General features: G+C 46.2%; 1 protein-coding gene across 1 annotated transcript in view; it reads right to left on the bottom strand.

Moving 5' to 3' along the window:
- Positions 1-329: 329 nt before the first annotated feature.
- Positions 330-18,994, bottom strand: part of KCNAB3 (potassium voltage-gated channel subfamily A regulatory beta subunit 3) — a 119,202-nt gene continuing 100,537 nt past the window's right edge. The window contains exons 9-14 of the mRNA XM_075346707.1: positions 16,548-16,633; positions 14,961-15,081; positions 14,779-14,873; positions 12,628-12,748; positions 11,742-11,830; positions 330-5,680 (exon numbers count right to left, since the gene is read on the bottom strand). Coding sequence (XP_075202822.1) covers positions 5,591-5,680; positions 11,742-11,830; positions 12,628-12,748; positions 14,779-14,873; positions 14,961-15,081; positions 16,548-16,633 — 602 coding nt within the window. The 3' untranslated portion in view covers positions 330-5,590. The remainder of the gene's footprint in view (positions 5,681-11,741; positions 11,831-12,627; positions 12,749-14,778; positions 14,874-14,960; positions 15,082-16,547; positions 16,634-18,994) is intronic.

Raw genomic sequence — 18,994 nt, 5'->3', positions numbered from 1 at the left:
TGTGAGAGCAGTGAATATACCACCTGTGAGAGCAGTGAATATACCACCTGTGAGAGCAGTGAATATACCACCTTTGAGTGCAGTGAATATACCACCTGTATATTTCACACGCACCTCAGGTCCGATCCAGTATGGTCTGATTCTCCTCGTCTGTGATTGTTCTTGGATGCCATTCGTGTGCTTCTCTTTGACTCATTGACTTCAATGGACAAATTTGGTGCTCAAATCAGGTCAGAACCGGACTTGTCTCCATTTTCTTTTTAGGATCTTTGATCAGATTACAACAGGTATTGAATATGCGCACCTTTAACAGACAAGGACTCTCGAAGAACAGTTTTTGGATTTTCAATTTATTATTATTATTATTATTATTATTATTATTATTATTAAGCAAGCTTGAGCAATGAGTCCTCTGCGTTTCCATCACGTTATACAGTCATCCTCTAGTTTACACCTTTCACCCTCAAACTTACTTCTCATCCCAGAAGATGCAGTCAATTCTTATTATTGTGCACAAAATTTGGTTATTGCTTCCTCCGCCAAGTCTATGTACATCTATAAAATGTCAAAGAGACGCCATACAGCCCATAAGAAAAATACTCATTGCCCTTCTCTAGTCTCTGGCTGCTCATAACGTCCAACCTATAAATGCTTCTCTTCAGTGCAAGTCTATAGCCGATGGCATCTTGAATCGAGCCGGCCATAGATGAAGCGATTTTTTTGGAAGACAATTAATGTCCAACCTATAAATGCTTCTCTACAGTGCAAGTCTATAGCCGATGGCATCTTGAATCGAGCCGGCCATAGATGAAGCGATTTTTTTGGAAGACAATTAATGTCCAACCTATAAATGCTTCTCTACTGTGCAAGTCTATAGCCGATGGCATCTTAAATCGAGCCGGCCATAGATGAAGCTATTTTCTTGGAAGACAATTAATTTTGATAGATGTCATCAAAGCCAAATAGCTTTAAAACCCTATGACCCCACAGATCCTATATGTACGACGATGGAGACCATAAGACATCTCTGGTCACCTCTACTTGAACAAAGAGGAATCCGACTTTTTGGACTGGAGATGAGCCCTGATATGTAAATATGAGAGTCTTTCGTAATTGGAGAACTCTACCACTTACCAGAAATGGGGACTCCTCAAACTGGCAACCATATTCTTCAAACTCTTAAAGTTGGATTATGGGTTTTTTTTTAGGTTTTTATGGATGTAACAGAAGGTTTTCCTACATTGTGATCTAGGATATACAGTGAAACCTTGGATTAAGGGGTACTTTGCACACTACGACATCGCAGCTGCGATATCGTTGGGGTCAAATCGAAAGTGACGCACATCCGGCGTCGTTGTCGAGATCGGAGTATGTAAATCCTTTTTGCTACTATTAACGATCGCAAAAGCGTCTAAATTGTATGATCGGTGTAGTGTCGGTCATTTCGCTGCAGCGACAGGTACGATGTTGTTCATCATTCCTGCGGCAGCACACATCGCTGTGTGTGAAGCCGCAGGAGCGAGGAACATCTCCTTACCTGCCTCCACCGGCAATGAGGAAGGAAGGAGGTGGGCGGATTGTTTACGTCCCGCTCATCTCCGCCCCTCCATTTCTATTGGCCGCCTGCCGTGTGACGCCGCTGTGACGCCGGCCAGAGCGACGTCGCAGGACAGGTAAGTGCGTGTGAAGCTGTCGTAGCGATAATGTTCGCTACGGCAGCTATCACAAGATATCGCATGTGTGATGGGGGCGGGGACTATCGCGCTCGGCATCGCTACAATCGGCTAGCGATGTCGTAGTGTGCAAAGTACCCCTAACTCTTGGTTTAAGAGCACACTCCCGGAACAAATTATGCTCGTAATCCAAGGCTCCACTGTACTAGTAAGGGATCCTCCGTACAAGACATCTTGCTTGGGTAGAGCTGAGACATCTTTGTATCACAGAAACACTCATCAAGCAGCAGATTGACAGAGGCGTCTGTGTTGCCGAAGCTTAACTTCGTCGGAAAGCATTCTGTGGATGGAAGTTCTGCAAAATGGACAGCCCCGTTAAAATTCCTGACATCTATTTGAATCATTTGCAAATTTCTACTGCCATCTAGAGTTTCAAGTAGTGCTTATATCTCTGTTTGTCGCATTTGGTTATCTCAGCTGCCATCTTGTGTTTCAAGTAGTGCATTACATATGAGCTACATATTTTTGCTAAATACGTCACGTGACCGTTTTTATGTTATGACTTGGAAGAATACGGGGTCATTTTTTTTCCATGTCCCGAAAGCCCTATAATACTGCTTGAATACAAAGATGTACAAATGGGTATTTACACCGGACTCCATAGTAGAAGATTTCATTATGCAGCGGTCACGATAATTCAGTTATAGAAATACTATCACTTTTGTCACTCCGGTTTGGTTTTAGATTATCTGCATTCTGCTTGCATTTCATGCCAAATGCCTGTGGCTACAGCATGCAAATGAGAGTCAGTCTACAAGAGGTGCATCCTACTAGAGTTAAAATTGAGATGGACCCTGCTAGTGTTCTTGGAGTCAAGGGTTGGGCATCTGTCAGGCGTCCATAATGGGGCCACATTTTAATGTCCATATTAGAAGTTAGTTCAGATCAGTAGACCTGCAGTTGAGTCGGAACATGCAGCCATAATATGAGAAATAAAGTGCAGCCGCATTACAGCCACCTGATTGAGGCCTTAGAAAGGGTCATTGCTCGTTAGTATCAGTTCCATTGTTTGTATTGATGCACAAAGGTTTTCTATTAATGGACATAGATGATTGTCTTGTGTTTCGATGTCTGCTGTGATTGCATGCCCCGGGCACACAGCTGAAAACCAATAGTGGGATGAATGAGTTGTATAGATGATGTTACGACAAAGACATAAAAATGTAGAATAGTCAGTACTGTGGCGTTGATTCACAGCCATTGACACAGACTAAGAGGAAGAAGGCTCTTCATGTTAAGAGTAAGATGTCCTCACTTCTACCAACTTAGTGTTTTAGGGAGAGTGATAGATAGACTTTTACATATTTCGACAGGGCAGGATAATATAAGCCATAAAGTTTCTTCTCTATAAGTTTATATACTGGCCTTTCCATTTTTCAAGGTGGCACAAAGAGAAAAGAGATGTGATTGAGCCTTTCACACTGTAGGGCAACAGACAAAAGGGAGTTATGTATACTTCTGCAGGGTGATAGAGATAAGAGGCGCAGATAGGAGGAGCTATGAGTCTCCTCCCCCTTCAGAGTGATACATATAGGAGGAGCTATGAGTCTCCTCCCCCTGAAGGGTGATACAGATAGGAGGTGCTATGAGTCTCCTCCCCCTGCAGAGTGATACAGATAGGAGAAGCTATGAGTCTCCTCCCCCTGCAGGGTGATACAGATAGGAGGAGCTATGAGTCTCCTTCTCCTGCAGGGTGATACAGATAGGAGGAGCTATGAGTCTCCTCCCCCTTCAGAGTGATACATATAGGAGGAGCTATGAGTCTCCTCCCCCTGAAGGGTGATACAGATAGGAGGAGCTGTGAGTCTCCTCCCCCTGCAGAGTGATACAGATAGGAGAAGCTATGAGTCTCCTCCCCCTGCAGGGTGATACAGATAGGAGGAGCTATGAGTCTCCTTCTCCTGCAGGGTGATACAGATAGGAGGAGCTATGAGTCTCCTCCCCCTGCAGGGTGATACAGATAGGAGGAGCTATGAATCTCCTCCCCCTGCAGGGTGATACAGATAGGAGGAGCTATGAGTCTCCTCCCCCTGCAGGGTGATACAGATAGGAGCTATGAGTCTCCTCCCCCTACAGGGTGATAGAGATAACAGGAGCTATGAGTCTTCTCCCCCTACAGGCTGATACAGAGAACAGGAGCTATGAGTCTCCTCCCCTGCAAGGTGATACAGATAGGAGGAGCTGAGTCTCTTCCTCCTGCAGAGTGATACATATAGGAGGAGCTATGAGTCTCCTCCCCCTGCAGGGTGATACAGATAGAAGGAGCTGTGAGTCTCCTCCCCCTGCAGGGTGATACAGATAGGAGAAGCTATGAGTCTCCTCCCCCTGCAGGGTGATACAGATAGGAGGAGCTGTGAGTCTCCTCCCCCTGCAGGGTGATACAGATAGGAGGAGCTGTGAGTCTCCTCCCCCTGCAGAGTGATACAGATAGGAGAAGCTATGAGTCTCCTCCCCCTGCAGGGTGATACAGATAGGAGGAGCTATGAGTCTCCTTCCCCTGCAGGGTGATACAGATAGGAGGAGCTATGAGTCTCCTCCCCCTGCAGGGTGATACAGATAGGAGGAGCTATGAGTCTCCTCCCCCTGCAGGGTGATACAGATAGGAGGAGCTATGAGTCTCCTTCCCCTGCAGGGTGATACAGAGAGGAGGAGCTATGAGTCTCTTCCCCCTGCAGAGTGATACAGATAGGAGAAGCTATGAGTCTCCTCCCCCTGCAGGGTGATACAGATAGGAGGAGCTGTGAGTCTCCTCCCCCTGCAGAGTGATACATATAGAAGGAGCTATGAGTCTCCTCTCCCTGCAGGGTGATACAGATAGGAGGAGCTGTGAGTCTCCTCCCCCTGCAGGGTGATACAGATAGGAGAAGCTATGAGTCTCTTCCCCCTGCAGGGTGATACAGATAGGAGGAGCTATGAGTCTCTTCCCCCTGCAGGGTGATACAGATAGGAGGAGCTATGAGTCTCCTCCCCCTGCAGGGTGATACAGATAGGAGGAGCTGTGAGTCTCCTCCCCCTGCAGGGTGATACAGATAGGAGAAGCTATGAGTCTCTTCCCCCTGCAGGGTGATACAGATAGGAGAAGCTATGAGTCTCTTCCCCCTGCAGGGTGATACAGATAGGAGGAGCTATGAGTCTCTTCCCCCTGCAGGGTGATACAGATAGGAGGAGCTATGAGTCTCCTCCCCCTGCAGGGTGATACAGATAGGAGGAGCTGTGAGTCTCCTCCCCCTGCAGGGTGATACAGATAGGAGAAGCTATGAGTCTCTTCCCCCTGCAGGGTGATACAGATAGGAGGAGCTATGAGTCTCCTCCCCCTGCAGTGTGATACAGATAGGAGGAGCTATGAGTCTCCTCCCCCTGCAGGGTGATACACATAACAGGGGCTATGATTCTGCCACTCTCCCTGATAAAGACTGATTGAAGTTATGAGTCTGCCCCTTCCTTATCAGGGTGATATAGAAAGATGTAAGCTATAACTTTGTCGCTATCTCTTCAGAGTGACAAAGACAAAAGTAAACAGTGAGACGTATAAAATACAGAGATAACAAATATGTGAACCATGAGTCCATTCTCCTTTAAGTCATTCCATGCTTGTGACCGTTCTTCACTGTACCAGTTAAGATGTTATATCTCTGCCCTTCCCTTGCAGGGTGACATGAAGTAATGCATGTATTGACCCCATAGTACTAAGCAGGCAGCTGGTTATCCTCCCATTATTGCTGGCTAAATGTACTCCTCCCGCTCTCTCAGCACTGCCAGAGTGGGGGACCATGCACCAGGCGAGCGTAGTTTCTTATGTCCTTTGTCCACAATCTTTGGGGACGCTTAGAGGTTTCCAGAATGTGGAGGAAAGATCCTCACGCACGGGAATCTTTCTTTATGTTGGGTTTGTTGCCCAGAATCTGGTCTATCTCCGTTATGATCTGGGGCGTTATCTGAGAGAGAATCTGAAAGTAAAAAAATATGAAAGTGTTAGAGTTCTTTGTCATTTATACAAATCCATCAGTCAAGAGAAGAACTTGGACCTTCTCCAGGATCATTGATAGTGCAAAAGTGTACTTGTCAACAGGACAATTTGCTTTTGTCTTAGGGGTACTTCTCACATAGCGAGATCGCTAGCGAGATTGCTGCTGAGTCACAGGTTTTGTGACGTACCAGTGACCTCATCAGCGATCTCGTTGTGTGTGACACTAAGCAACGACCTGGCCCCTGCTGTGAAATCGCTGATCGTTACACTCTGTTCTGGTTCATTTTTTGGTCGTCGGGCTCCCGCAGGGTAGCACGCATCAGTGTGTTTGACACCTTACCCAACGAACTCATTCGCGACTTACGTAGGCATGCATCTTCGTTGTTTTCTGCGCCCTCTCTGTTCCGATTGGTGATTGCTACTGCGTTAAGCGGCCTTTACACGCTACAACAAATCTAACAATGTGTCGGCGGGGTCATGTCGTAAGTGACGCACATCCGGCATCGTTAGTGTTGTTGTAGCGTGTGACAGCTATGTGAGATTGCGATTGAACGTAAAACCGTTCATTCCCTTAAAATTGCACGTCGGGTTGTTCAATGTTCCCGAGGTACCACACATCGCAGTGTGTGACACCCCGGGAACGAGGAACAGATCTTGCCTGCGTCCAGCGGCTCCCAGCGGCAATGCTGAAGGAAGGAGGTGGGCGGGATGTTTACGTCCCGCTCATCTCCGCCCTCCGCTTCTATTGGCCGGCTGCCGCATGACAACGCTGTGACGCCAAACGTCCCTCCCACTCCAGGAAGTGGATGTTCGCCGCCCACATTGAGGTCGTATGGAAGGGTAAGTACGTGTGACGGCAAATAATCGTTTGTGCGACACGGTCAACAAATTGAACGTGCCGCACATACGATGGGGGTGGGTACGATCGCATATGATATCGTATGTGATATCGTAAGGTGTAAAGCAGGATTTAGGATTGGCCGCTTCCATCCTCTGTTCTGGCTTGTAGATCGCAGTACATTTCAGAGGGCTGAATTCACTTGTCAAGGACCGCGTGTAGCAGCAGATCGTAATACAGTCCATTCTGCATCGGGACTGTAGAATGGACAAGGATGGAGAAGGATGGAAGCGCTATTATGTTGCCTTCTCTAAAGGCAAGGCCTCCCAGTCACAACGCAGTTACGACCAACAATCGGAGCAGAGAGGGCGCGGAAAAGGCAATGTAGATGCACGCCTATGTTATGAATCAAGATTTGAATCGTGCTATTTGACAGGGTCCCAGCAACCGCCGTATCATTGCTGCATTGTTGGGAAGATCTGACTGTTTGACAGCTCACTAGCGACCCTGTAGCGACGTACCAGCGATCCTGACCAAGTCGTATCGTGGTCGGAAGCGCTGGTACGTCGTTTAGTGTGACGGTGCACTTATGAATTCTAAATTTATGGTCCCAAATGGTGTAGACTTGGAACATTCTGCACTTATCAGGTTCTCTTGACTTCAAAGTGTGGGACAATATAATTAAAAACCTCTTAGCATTGCTAAGTGGACAAGTATACCAAAGGAGGAGACTGCTTTATAATCTGCTTTATAATCATCATCTACCACAAATTGCAGTAAAATTTCCTCAAGCAGAGACGATCTACATGAATAACCTTCACATAGACCCTTGAAGTCAATGGCAGAATTATCTTCTGGTAGCTTTTATTTCTTAATGTCTTTATGGAAAAAAAAACTGGTGTCTAGTTAAAGAAAAGTAGATCTGCATAAATATTTGGCTCATAGTCCCTGGTCATTAGTGATACAGTTGTAATCTGATAATTTTATTGATCAGTATTTTTTGTGAAGGTAAATTAGCTCCTAGAGTCCCACAGCTTTCAGTATCACCTCTATGCTGATGGACCTGACATCACCTCCTTACTAACCAATATCTCACAATGTATGTCTGCTATTTCATCCTTCTTCTCTGCGCAATTCCTAAAGCTTAACATGGAATAACATGGACAAAATAGAATTCATGGTCTTTCCTCCTTCTCATTCAACTCCTCCACAAGACCTATCCATCAAAGTTGATGGTTGCTCACTCTCCCCAGTCTCGCAAGTTTGTTGCCTCAGAGTCACCCTCGACTCTGTTCTATCCTTCAAGCTACACATCCAAGCCCTCTTCACCTCCTGCCTACTACATCTTAAAAATATCTCCCGTATTCATGTATCTCTTAACCAAGAATCAGAAAAAAATACTGGTGCATGGCCTCATCATCTCTTGCCTCGACTACTGCAACCTCCTGCTCTGTGGCCTCCCTTTTAACACTCTTGCACCCTCCAATCTATCCTAAACTCTGTGGCCTGATTAATCCAGCTCTCCCCTCGCTATTCCCCAGCCTTGCCACTCTGCCAATCCCTTCACTGGCTTCCCATCGCCCAACGACTCCAGTTCAAAACACTAATCATGACATACAAAGCCATCCACAACCTGTCTCCTCCTTACACCTATGACCTAGTCTCCCGGTACTTACCTGCACATAACCTCAGATCCTCACAAGACCACCTTCTCTAGTCCTCTCTTATCCCCTCTTCCCATAATTGCATAGAAGATTTCTCCCGTGCCTCCCCCATACTCTAGAATGCTGTACCCCAGCATATCAGACTCTCAACTACCGTGGAAAGCTTCAAAAGGAACCTGAAGACCCACCTCTTCCGACAAGTCTACAACCTACAATAGCCCTCAGTCCACTACACCACTGCACAACCAGCTCTGTCCTCACCTACTGTGTCCTCACCTATCCCTTGTAGACTATGAGCCCTCGCGGGCACGGACCTCTCTCCTCCTGTACCAGTCTATGCCTTGTATTGTTCATGATTATTGTACTTGTCCCTATTATGTATATCCTTTTCACATGTAAAGCGCCATGGAATAAATGGCGCTATAAATAATAAATAATAATAATTATTGTCTACTCAAATTGCCCAAGGTCCGTTCTTCTCCTAGAACATTAGGAGTAGCGATTAGATGTGATGGGCAAGTGTGCTTGGCATTGCCCGGGACTCAATCGAGCATTAGGGTTCTCGGATACTCACGGTGCTCAGCCAAGTATCATGGGTGCTCAGATGTGTCGTTTGTGAAATATCAAACACAAAGCTAGGCTGTCTTCACTGAGTGATGGGAATCGGCACCCCAGTGAGAGCCATTTGCAGTCTCTGAATGGCTCTCACTGGGGGTAAAAACAACATTCATGGATGTACGTTGTCTAAAAAAAAAAAAAAAAACACCCTACTCGCCCTCCTCTCTGGAAATGTTACGCTTATGGGCGGAGAGCTGAACTGCAAAATCATTGACTTCCACTATACACGTTTCAAGCGTCTGACCTGCTCAGCTCGAGTAACAAGCACCTGAGCATGTTACTGCTCGCACATCACTAGTAATGATTAATCATGGGTTATATATATATATCATGGTTTTTTTAATATATATATATATATATATATATATATATATATATTTATTTTTTTTGTCCACGAATTGTTGATTGCCACCATCTTTAAACATTAACATTCAATAAATCATGGGTGAGCGTGCTTGGCACTGCTCGATATTCAATTATCACGCCCCTAAGCATGTACACTAATAATTATTATTTTTATTTTTTTATACACTGTGTGCGGAATTATTAGGCAAATTAGTATTTTGATCACATGATGCTTTTTATACATGTTGTCCTACTCCAAGCTGTATAGGCTGAGAGCCAACTACCAATTAAGTAAATCAGGTGATGTGCATCTCTGTAATGAGGAGGGGTGCGGTGTAATGACACAACACCCTATATAAGGTGTGCTTAATTATTAGGAAACCTCCTTTCCTTTGGCAAAATGAGTCAGAAGAGAGATTTGATGGGCTCTGAAAAGTCCAAAATTGTGAGATGTCTTACAGAGGGATACAGCAATTTTGAAATTGCCAAACTTTTGAAGCGTGATCATCGAACAATCAAGCGTTTCATGGCAAATAGCCAACAGGGTCGCAAGAAGCATGTTGGGCAAAAAGGGGCGCAAAATAACTGCCCATGAATTGAAGAAAATCAAGTGTGAAGCTGCCAAGATGCCATTTGCCACCAGTTTGGCCATATTTCAGAGCTGCAACGTTACTGGAGTATCAAAAAGCACAAGGTGTGCCATACTCAGGGACATGGCCAAGGTGAGGAAGCCTGAAAAACGACCAGCTTTGAACAAGAAACATAAGATAAAACGTCAAGACTGGGCCAAGAAATATCTTAAGACTGATTTTTCACAGGTTTTATGGACTGATGAAATGAGAGTGACTCTTGATGGGCAGATGGATGGGCCAGAGGCTGGATCAGTAAAGGGCAGAGAGCTCCACTCCGACTCAGACGCCAGCAAGGTGGAGGTGGGGTACTGGTATGGGCTGGGATCATCAAAGATGAACTTGTGGGACCTTTTCGGGCTGAGGATGGAGTGAAGCTCAACTCCCAGACATACTGCCAGTTTCTGGAAGACAACTTTTTCAAGCAGTGGTACAGGAAGAAGTCGGTATCGTTCAAGAAAAACATGATTTTCATACAGGACAATGCTCCATCACATGCATCCAACTACTCCACAGCGTGGCTGGCCAGTAAAGGTCAAAAAAATAATGACATGGCCCCCTTGTTCACCTGATCTGAACCCCATAAAGAACCTGTGGTCCCTCATAAAATGTAAGAACTACAGGGAGGGAAAACAGTACACCTCTCGGAAAAGTGTCTGGAGGCTGTGGTGGCTGCTGCACGCAATGTTGATTGTAAACAGATCAAGCAACTAACAATCTATGGATGGTCGGCTGCTGAGTGTCATCAGAAAGAAAGGTGGCTATATTGGTCACAAATTTTTTGGGGTTTTGCTTTTGCATGTCATAAATGCTTATTTCTAAATTTTGTGCAATTATATTGGTTTACCTGGTGAAAATAAACAAGTGAGATAGGAATATATTTGGTTTTTATTAAGTTGCCTAATAATTCTGCACAGTAATAGTTACCTGCAAAAGAAGGTATCCTCCTAAGATAGCCAAATCTAAAAAACCCCACTCCAACTTCCAAAAATATTAAGCTTTGATATTTATGAGTCTTTTGGGTTGATTGAGAACATAGTTGTTGATCAATAATAAAAAAAACCCCTCTAAAATACAACTTGCCTAATAATTCTGCACACAGTGTATATAGCTACTAACCATAGTCCACCCAGCCTCACAATTCCTACACTACCTCTGACCTGGTAGAAAAATAAGCTCAAGCTCAGGTACGCTTGGTGCTTAGACGAGTAGCGTGGGTGCTCAGATGTGTCATCTGTAGAACAACCAACACAAAGCACAGGCTCATTTCACTGCATGATGTGTGCAGGCACCACAGTGAGACCACTCACAGTGTTTGAATGGCTCTAACTGGGGGTTAAAACAACGTTTTTGGATGTACTGTCTCTAAAAAAAACCCTTCCTCCGGAAATGCTTTGTGTATGGCTGGCTGGATGTGGGCGGAGAGCCAAACTGCCCAATCATTGACTTCCATGATACTCGTTACTTGAGTTGAACCCGTCCAGGCATCTGATCTGCTCAGCTTGAGTAACGAGCACCCTCGCATTTTACTGCTCACCCATCACTAGTAGTGATTAATAATGAGCAAGCATGCTCAGCACTGCTCGGTACTCGATTGAGCATTAAGATACTCTGGCACTTGTGGTTCTTGTCCGAGTATTACGGCTGTTCATATGCGTCGTTCGTGAAACTTCGAACACAAAGCACAGGCTCACTCCATTATACTTGTTACTCAAATCTAGTTCATGAGAGCGTCCAACTTGCTTGATTCAAGTACCGAGCACCCAAGCACTTTAGTGCGCGCTCATCGTTACTGCTAATGTAACTTTTGCTTGGGTTTGTAAGTTTGAAAATCAAAGCTTCACTTGCACAGTATTTAAAATATGGAGATCCTCTCGAGATCTTCTTTCACAGTAAAGTTGAAGATTCACAGTATTAATCAATACGCCTATCAACATAGAATCTCACCTGGATTGAACCCAAATTCTCAAGAAGTTGATCACAGTTGGAGACACCAAGAAGGACAGAACTCACACCCTCGCTGCGCAGACACCACGCTGGAAGAAGAAGAGGCATCAACACATTTAGGATAACACGTTTATAAGAAAGTTAAAAATGCTTAATAATCTGGATGGCTCAGGGAGAGGTTGTCTTCTTTAGACATTCCTTTGTGTTATTTAAGGCCGCTTTACACGCTACGACATTGCTAAAGCAATGTCGTTGGGGTCACGGAATTTGTGACGCACATCCGGCCGCTTTATCGATGTCGTTGCGTGTGACACCTATGAGCGATTTTGCATCGTCGCAAAAACGTGCAAAATCGCTAATTGGTGACATGGGGGTCCATTCTCAATTATTGTTGCTGCAGCGTGTACGATGTAGTTCGTCGTTCCTGCGGCAGCACACATCGCTCCGTGTGACACCGCAGGAACGAGGAACCTCACCTTACCTGCGGCCGCCGGCAATGCAAAAGGAAGGAGGTGGGAGGGATGTTACGTCCCGCTCATCTCCGCCCCTCCGCTTCTATTGAGCGGCCGCTTAGTGACGTCGCTGTGACGCCAAACGAACCGCCCCCTTAGAAAAGAGGTGGTTTGCCGGTCACAGCGCCGTCGCTAGGCAGGTAAGTAGTGTGATGGGTCCGGCCGATGTTGTGCCCGTGTCGCACAACCGATGGCGGCGGGAACGCACGCTAGCGATATCAGTAATGATATCGCAGCGGGTAAAGCAGCCTTTAGTCTTTCATATTTAATGTGCAAACATTATTCATCTTTATAGCTAGTTCTAAGAAATCTTAATTAGCTCGCCAGAGTATTACATAAATTCTTCAGCTATATTTGAAGTTTTGATGTCGTACCTATAGCCAGCTGGGTGACTGTGCAGTTGAGGCGCTCAGCTATCGGATGAAGATCCTTCACCTTGATGTGCTGTTTTTTGCCTTCATCACTCACTGCTTTCTCTTTTAGCCAGTGATATCCCTGAATAAAAAAGGCGTGGAGCATTAAACCAGAAATTGAAAGAGGAGCATGCGTCATTCAGATGCTACTTCTGTGGAAGTGAAGGGTAATGTTGAGTGAGCACTACCATGCTCGGGCTCTCGGTACTTGGTAAGAGCAATTGGATGCTTTGTTGGGTGCGATTTGAGTGCCTGAGTGTAATGGAAGTCAAGATTTCCAGGAAAAATCCTGAAGTTCCCAATTGATTTCCATTATATTCAGGAACTCGAGTCACGCCCATCTGAGCATCCAACAGCTCTTTATGAACACCTGAGCATGGTAGTGCTCACTCATCAGTAGTTACGAGTACCAAGCACGCGAGCATGGTAGTGCCCGCTCATCAGTAGTTACGAGGACTGAGCACCCGAGCATGGTAGTTCCCGCTCATCACTAGTTACTAGTACCGAGCACCCGAGCGTGGTAGTGTTCGCATATCTCTAGTTACCAGTACTGAGCACCCGAAAATGGTAATGCCTGCTCATCACTAGTTACGAGTACTGAGCACCCAAGCATGGTAGTGCCCACTCATCACTAGTTATGAGTACTGAGCACCCAAGCATGGTAGTGCCCACTCATCACTAGCTAGAAGTATTGAGCACCCGAGCATGGTAGTGCCCACTTATCACTAGTTATGAGTAACGAGCACCCGAGCATGGTAGTGCTCACTCATCACTAGTTGCAAGTACTGAGCACCTGAGCATGGTAGTGCCCGCTCATCACTAGTTACAAGTACTGAGCACCCGAGCATGGTAGTGCTCGCTCATCACTAGTTACGAGTACTGAGCACCCGAGCATGGTAGTGCCCATTCATCACTAGTTACAAGTACTGAGCACCCGAGCATGGTAGTGCCCATTCATCACTAGTTACAAGTACTGAGCACCCGAGCATGGTAGTGCTCGCTCATCACTAGTTACGAGTACTGAGCACCTGAGCATGGTAGTGCCCGCTCATCACTAGTTACGAGTACTGAGCACCCGAGCATGATGGTGCTCGCTCATCACTAGTTACCAGTACTGAGCACCCGAGCATGGTAGTGCCCGCTCATCACTAGTTACGAGTACTGAGCACCCGAGCATGATGGTGCTCGCTCATCACTAGTTATGAGTACTGAGCATCCGAGTATGGTAGTGCTCGCTCATCACTAGTTACGAGTACAGAGCACCTGAGCATGGTAGTGCCCGCTCATCACTAGTTACGAGTACCGAGCCCCCGAGCATTTTTGTGCTCGCTCATCACTAGTTACGAGTACTGAGCACGCGAGCATGGTAGTGCTCACTCCTCACTAGTTACGAGTACTGAGCACGCGAGCATGGTAGTGCCCGCTCATCACTAGTTACGAGTACTGAGCACGCGAGCATGGTAGTGCTCGCTCACCACTAGTTACGAGTACTGAGCACGCAAGCATGGTAGTGCTTGCTCGTCATTAATTACGAGTACTGAGCATGCAAGCATGGTAGTGCTTGCTCATCATTAATTACGAGTACTGAGCACCCGAGCATGGTAGTGCCCGCTCATCCATAGTGAAGAGCAACCACAAAGAGTGGTTACTGCTCATTCAAACTTTGTATTACTTAAAGGGGATTTCCATCCGACAAGAATTATTTTGAAAACATCTTAGAAGGTTATAAACTAACAACACAAACCATACTTACACAAGCAATCCTTTGACTCTCTAGTATTGATGAGTCTTTGGTTCCCACTAGTCTCAACTTCCTGCTTCAGTGATGAAGTCTAGGTTATGAACACATGACTACTGCTGCCAATCACTGACCTCTCAGCCCCGCAAAGAGTCAGAATCAGACTCATCAAATAGCCATAGCATAAAACTGGTACAAAGAGCAAATCTAGTGGACCTTAACATCTTTGCTTTACCATAGCGAGTACATTGATTAAATCTGCAGCTGGTTACTGAGGATCCCAACACCAGTATACCCATCGATTATGGTATAATTGGAAATTCTGCATGGTGGACTACTTTAAATCTACATAATCAATGGTGATCTAGTCTTACCTTGAAGGAGGCTCTAGATTTTTCAGGGATGGTATCAGCATATTTCCCAGTTATCAGGCCACAAGCCAATGGAGACCAGGTCATAGAGCCAACACCTGAAACAAAATGAGCGAAGATCCCAAGAGTCGGAAATGTTGATGAACATTGGATCTGATATCTGTTGACTCTATCGAAATACTCACCAATCTTATGATACAGTTCGGGGAGTTGAGTTTCTACTTTTTCACGCTGGAAGAGGTGATACTCAGCCTGTTCACACACTGGAGGGATGAGGTTAAACTGGCGAGCTACAGAATAGGCCTCCTATCAACACAATAGTAATTGTTATTGGGAATGTATTGTAACATCCAGTCTAAGGGGTACTTTGCACACTGCGACATCGCTAGCTAATGCTAGTGATGCCGAGCGCGATAGTATCCGCCCCCGTCGCAGTTGCGATATCTTGTGATAGCTGCCGTAGCGAACATTATCGCTACGGCAGCTTTCACATGCACTCACCTGCCCTGCGACGTCGCTCTGGCCGGCGACCCGCCTCCTACCTAAGGGGGTGGGTCGTGCGGCCTCACAGCGACGTCACACGGCAGGCGGCCAATAGAAGCGGAGGGGCGGAGATGAACGGGACGTAAACATCCCGCCCACCTCCTTCCTTCCGCATAGCCAGCGGGACGCAGGTAAGGAGATGTTCCTCGCTCCTGCGGCTTCACACACAGCGATGTGTGCTGCCGCAGGAACGAGGAACAACATCGTACCGACATTATGGAAATGACCGACGCTACACAGATCACCGATTTACGACGTTTTTGCGATCAATTATTGGTGCATCTAGGCTTTACAGGTTGCGACATCGTTACTGGCGCTGGATGTGTGTCACTTTCGATTTGACCCCGACGATATCGCAGTAGCGATGTCACAGCGTGCAAAGTACCCCTTACGCTTTTTAAGAAATGCTACAACAGGTTCCCTTCACACTTTCATGCAAAAAATGAACGTTTTGCTCTGTCCGTGGTATAGGTCCATATGTCCTTCCATGTGTCCGTGTGTGTGTGTTCTGTCTGCTGTTCATGTGCTATCCTTGTGGTATCTGGATAGCACAAACTTGTATACTTACCTGTCTCCAGCACTGCTGTCACACTTGCTTCCAGGTCCGCAGTCAGTGCAGTGAATATTAATGACCATAATAAGGTGGCCTGGAAGCAAGTGTGACAGCATCACCGGAGTCAGGTAAGTATAAAAATACATTTATTTCTCAGTGACATGTGTTTCCCCCCGTACGTGTCACACTGATGTCACATGAATCACATCGGTGTGCAGTTGGTGTGCTGCAGGCCGAAAACGGAAATGTCGCCGTGTGGAGCACATGAGTGTCAAAATACGGACGTGTGCGCAAGCCCATTGATTTTAATGGGTCTATATGTGTTCGTGCCTCTGGTACGTGTGAAAACGGACATACCACATACCGGAGACACGAATATGTGAAGGAGGCTTAAGGAAGTGAAACTTTCCGACTGTGTTCAGGATTGTGTACAGTTGATTGCTTTTTGAAGCATTGCATGGTTTCGATTGCTCGATCTTAGTAATGCCTGGCTTCGGTGGACCTTGAAATTGAGAAACTTCGAGCTTAAAGACCACAGTCATTAGCGGAGACACCCCATTATAGATGGGAGACAGTACACCATGGACACAAGCCCTGTTGGCTTTCTACAAAGCAGACTGACTCTAAAAATCACTCGGCATGTGATTAATTAATGTTGTGTATTTGTTTTACGTACCATAATTTCCATTGCACTCCAGCGGGACGTGCCCCAGTACATCGCCATCCCCTGGTTAATCACAAAAGTCATGGCCCGTACGATCTCTGTACAGAGGAGAAGAGAACGTTGTAAACCGGTGTAATTCCAGGGCTGAACTTGTCATGTAAGCGCCTTTTAAATCCATTATACCTGCACATTACAGAGCTTTACCAAATACAAAATGTCTCAGCCCTGATCGACATCATGCTGCGCATGCTGAGAGAAGACAGATTGTACTCGCTGGATTTACCCAAATTTATATATAGATTCATCCATCATACACTATACTCAAATTGGAGGGTTGTCATTTAGCTGGCATTAATAGTATCGCCTGTGACAGTTTTGTTCTCTCTTCGCCTCCTTCTAGAAATCTTTTATATTCCTGCAGACATATTCAGTTAAATATAGATTTGTCTATTTTTAGACCGCTGTTCACATGTCCATCCGTAGAGGGACCTGCACACCAGAAGCGAGACGCAGAGGGGATGCAGTGTGCTGAGGTCATCAAAAATGGAAAGGTGGGGGAAGGGCACCGGAGGAAGAATTCAGCCAAAACTAGACAAGAGAGCACAGGAGATAGAAAAGAGGGAAAATGAGGATATGCGAGAGCATGACAGTCTGAAAAGACACGCGCATAATGGAGAGGGGAGCTGGTGACACATAGTGAGAGACAGGCAGCGGCAAATCTATATACAGAGAAATGAGAGCGTCAGGTGTATATACAGAGATATACAGAGACACACCAGTGCCTAGTGTATATACAGAGGCACAAGAGCGTCAGGTGTATATACAGAGATATACAGAGACACACCAGTGCCTAGTGTATATACAGAGGCACAAGAGCGTCAGGTGTATATACAGAGATATACAGAGACACACCAGTGCCTAGTGTATATACAGAGACACAAGAGCGTCAGGTGTATATACAGAGATATACAGAAACACACGAGTGCCAAGTGTATATACAGAGGCACAAGAGCGTCAGGTGTATATACAGAGACACACAAGTGCCAGGTGTATATACAGAGGCACAAGAGCGTCAGGTGTATATACAGAGATATACAGAGACACACGAGCACCAAATGTATATACAGGGACACACGAGCACCAAATGTATATACAGGTGTAACGAGACGAGCAGCTCTGACTGTTTTGTGATTAAATTGGACATGGAGACTGACATTACACAGGATGGTGCTGCCACCTTGAGGACAAGTGCTGAAACTGCTCGAGAGGTGGACGCTGTAAAATCTGATCCCCTCCCTCAGGCACTTGTTGTACAGGAAGTAAAAGTGTGGGAAAAGGACACTGAGCTATTGGAGCTGGACCTGAGCAGACCTGCCTCGGACTGCCCTCATCGCTGAAGTGTGAGGGATTGCCATAACTGCTGCAGACGGGATACTGGACTCAAGGGACCTCCGGACCGTCTCCTTCCTCTGTACCAAGAGACTGTAATCTAGTCCTCTGTTGAGAGGGCTGAAGATCTTCCCACTTCTCTCGCTTGGAGTCGCCGCCGTTTACCCGGAGTCCAGGCCTGCTACGTGGGAGCCCTCCCTCCTTGTGTTTTGGACTGGTAATATAACCTATAGGGCAAGTCAGGGACAGAATTCTTGTTTATCATTGCTGTTTTTTTTGTGATCTGCGCCGCGCGTCTGAAGTTAAAGACCCAGATAGCAAACCCTGGTTATGTGTGCTTCTAAGCCAGCGGCGTGTGTCATTGAGATGTTTACCAGTAAAGAAATGTACCCTTACATAAAATCCGAGCGTGGGGATTTTGTTGGCGCAGATTATGGGAACTCAGCCGCGGCCTTACCCGAGGTCACTTCATCTGGCGTAGTCGGCAGGATCTGTGACCAGCAAAATCCCCTCCCGGTCGTAGCTTATAGTCAGACAGCTCCTCCGGCGTCTATTGTAAATCAAGTGAGAAAGTTTAACGGACAGAATTACCCTGTACCTGAATGGGCGGAACAACTTAGGATAGTGGGGGAAATGTATAATGTTGATCCTAAGACCTTAGCGGAAATGGCTATGCTGACGTTAGAGGGGGAGGCATGGATGACGGTCAGACTGGAGACGGTTAGGGGCCAGCGTACATTAGATGACTTGGTGCGGGTGCTAGAGAACACCTATGGGCCGACCAGATACCTGGGAACACTGCGCTACATGTTCTTCCAGCGTACACAACTTGAGTGGGAGGACATTCCCCGATATGAGAATGCCCTCCAAGTACTACTGGAACAAGCCTGCAAAAATGGAGAAAATCTAGCTGGTACATCCTCCTGCGACCTGGTGCTGAGGGACCAATTCGTAATAGGACTGAGAGATCCGTATCTCAACCGCTCATTGCAGGACTTACTCCAGATAAATCCAGCCCTTACATTTGCTGAGGTTAAACAAGAAGCCATAGAACGTTCTAGGGGACCTGT

This window comes from Anomaloglossus baeobatrachus, chromosome 4, assembly GCF_048569485.1.
Source record: "Anomaloglossus baeobatrachus isolate aAnoBae1 chromosome 4, aAnoBae1.hap1, whole genome shotgun sequence".
NCBI lineage: Eukaryota > Metazoa > Chordata > Amphibia > Anura > Aromobatidae > Anomaloglossus > Anomaloglossus baeobatrachus.
The sequence above is the reverse complement of the archived record's forward strand: the minus strand, read 5'-3'. Positions and strand labels throughout refer to the sequence as shown.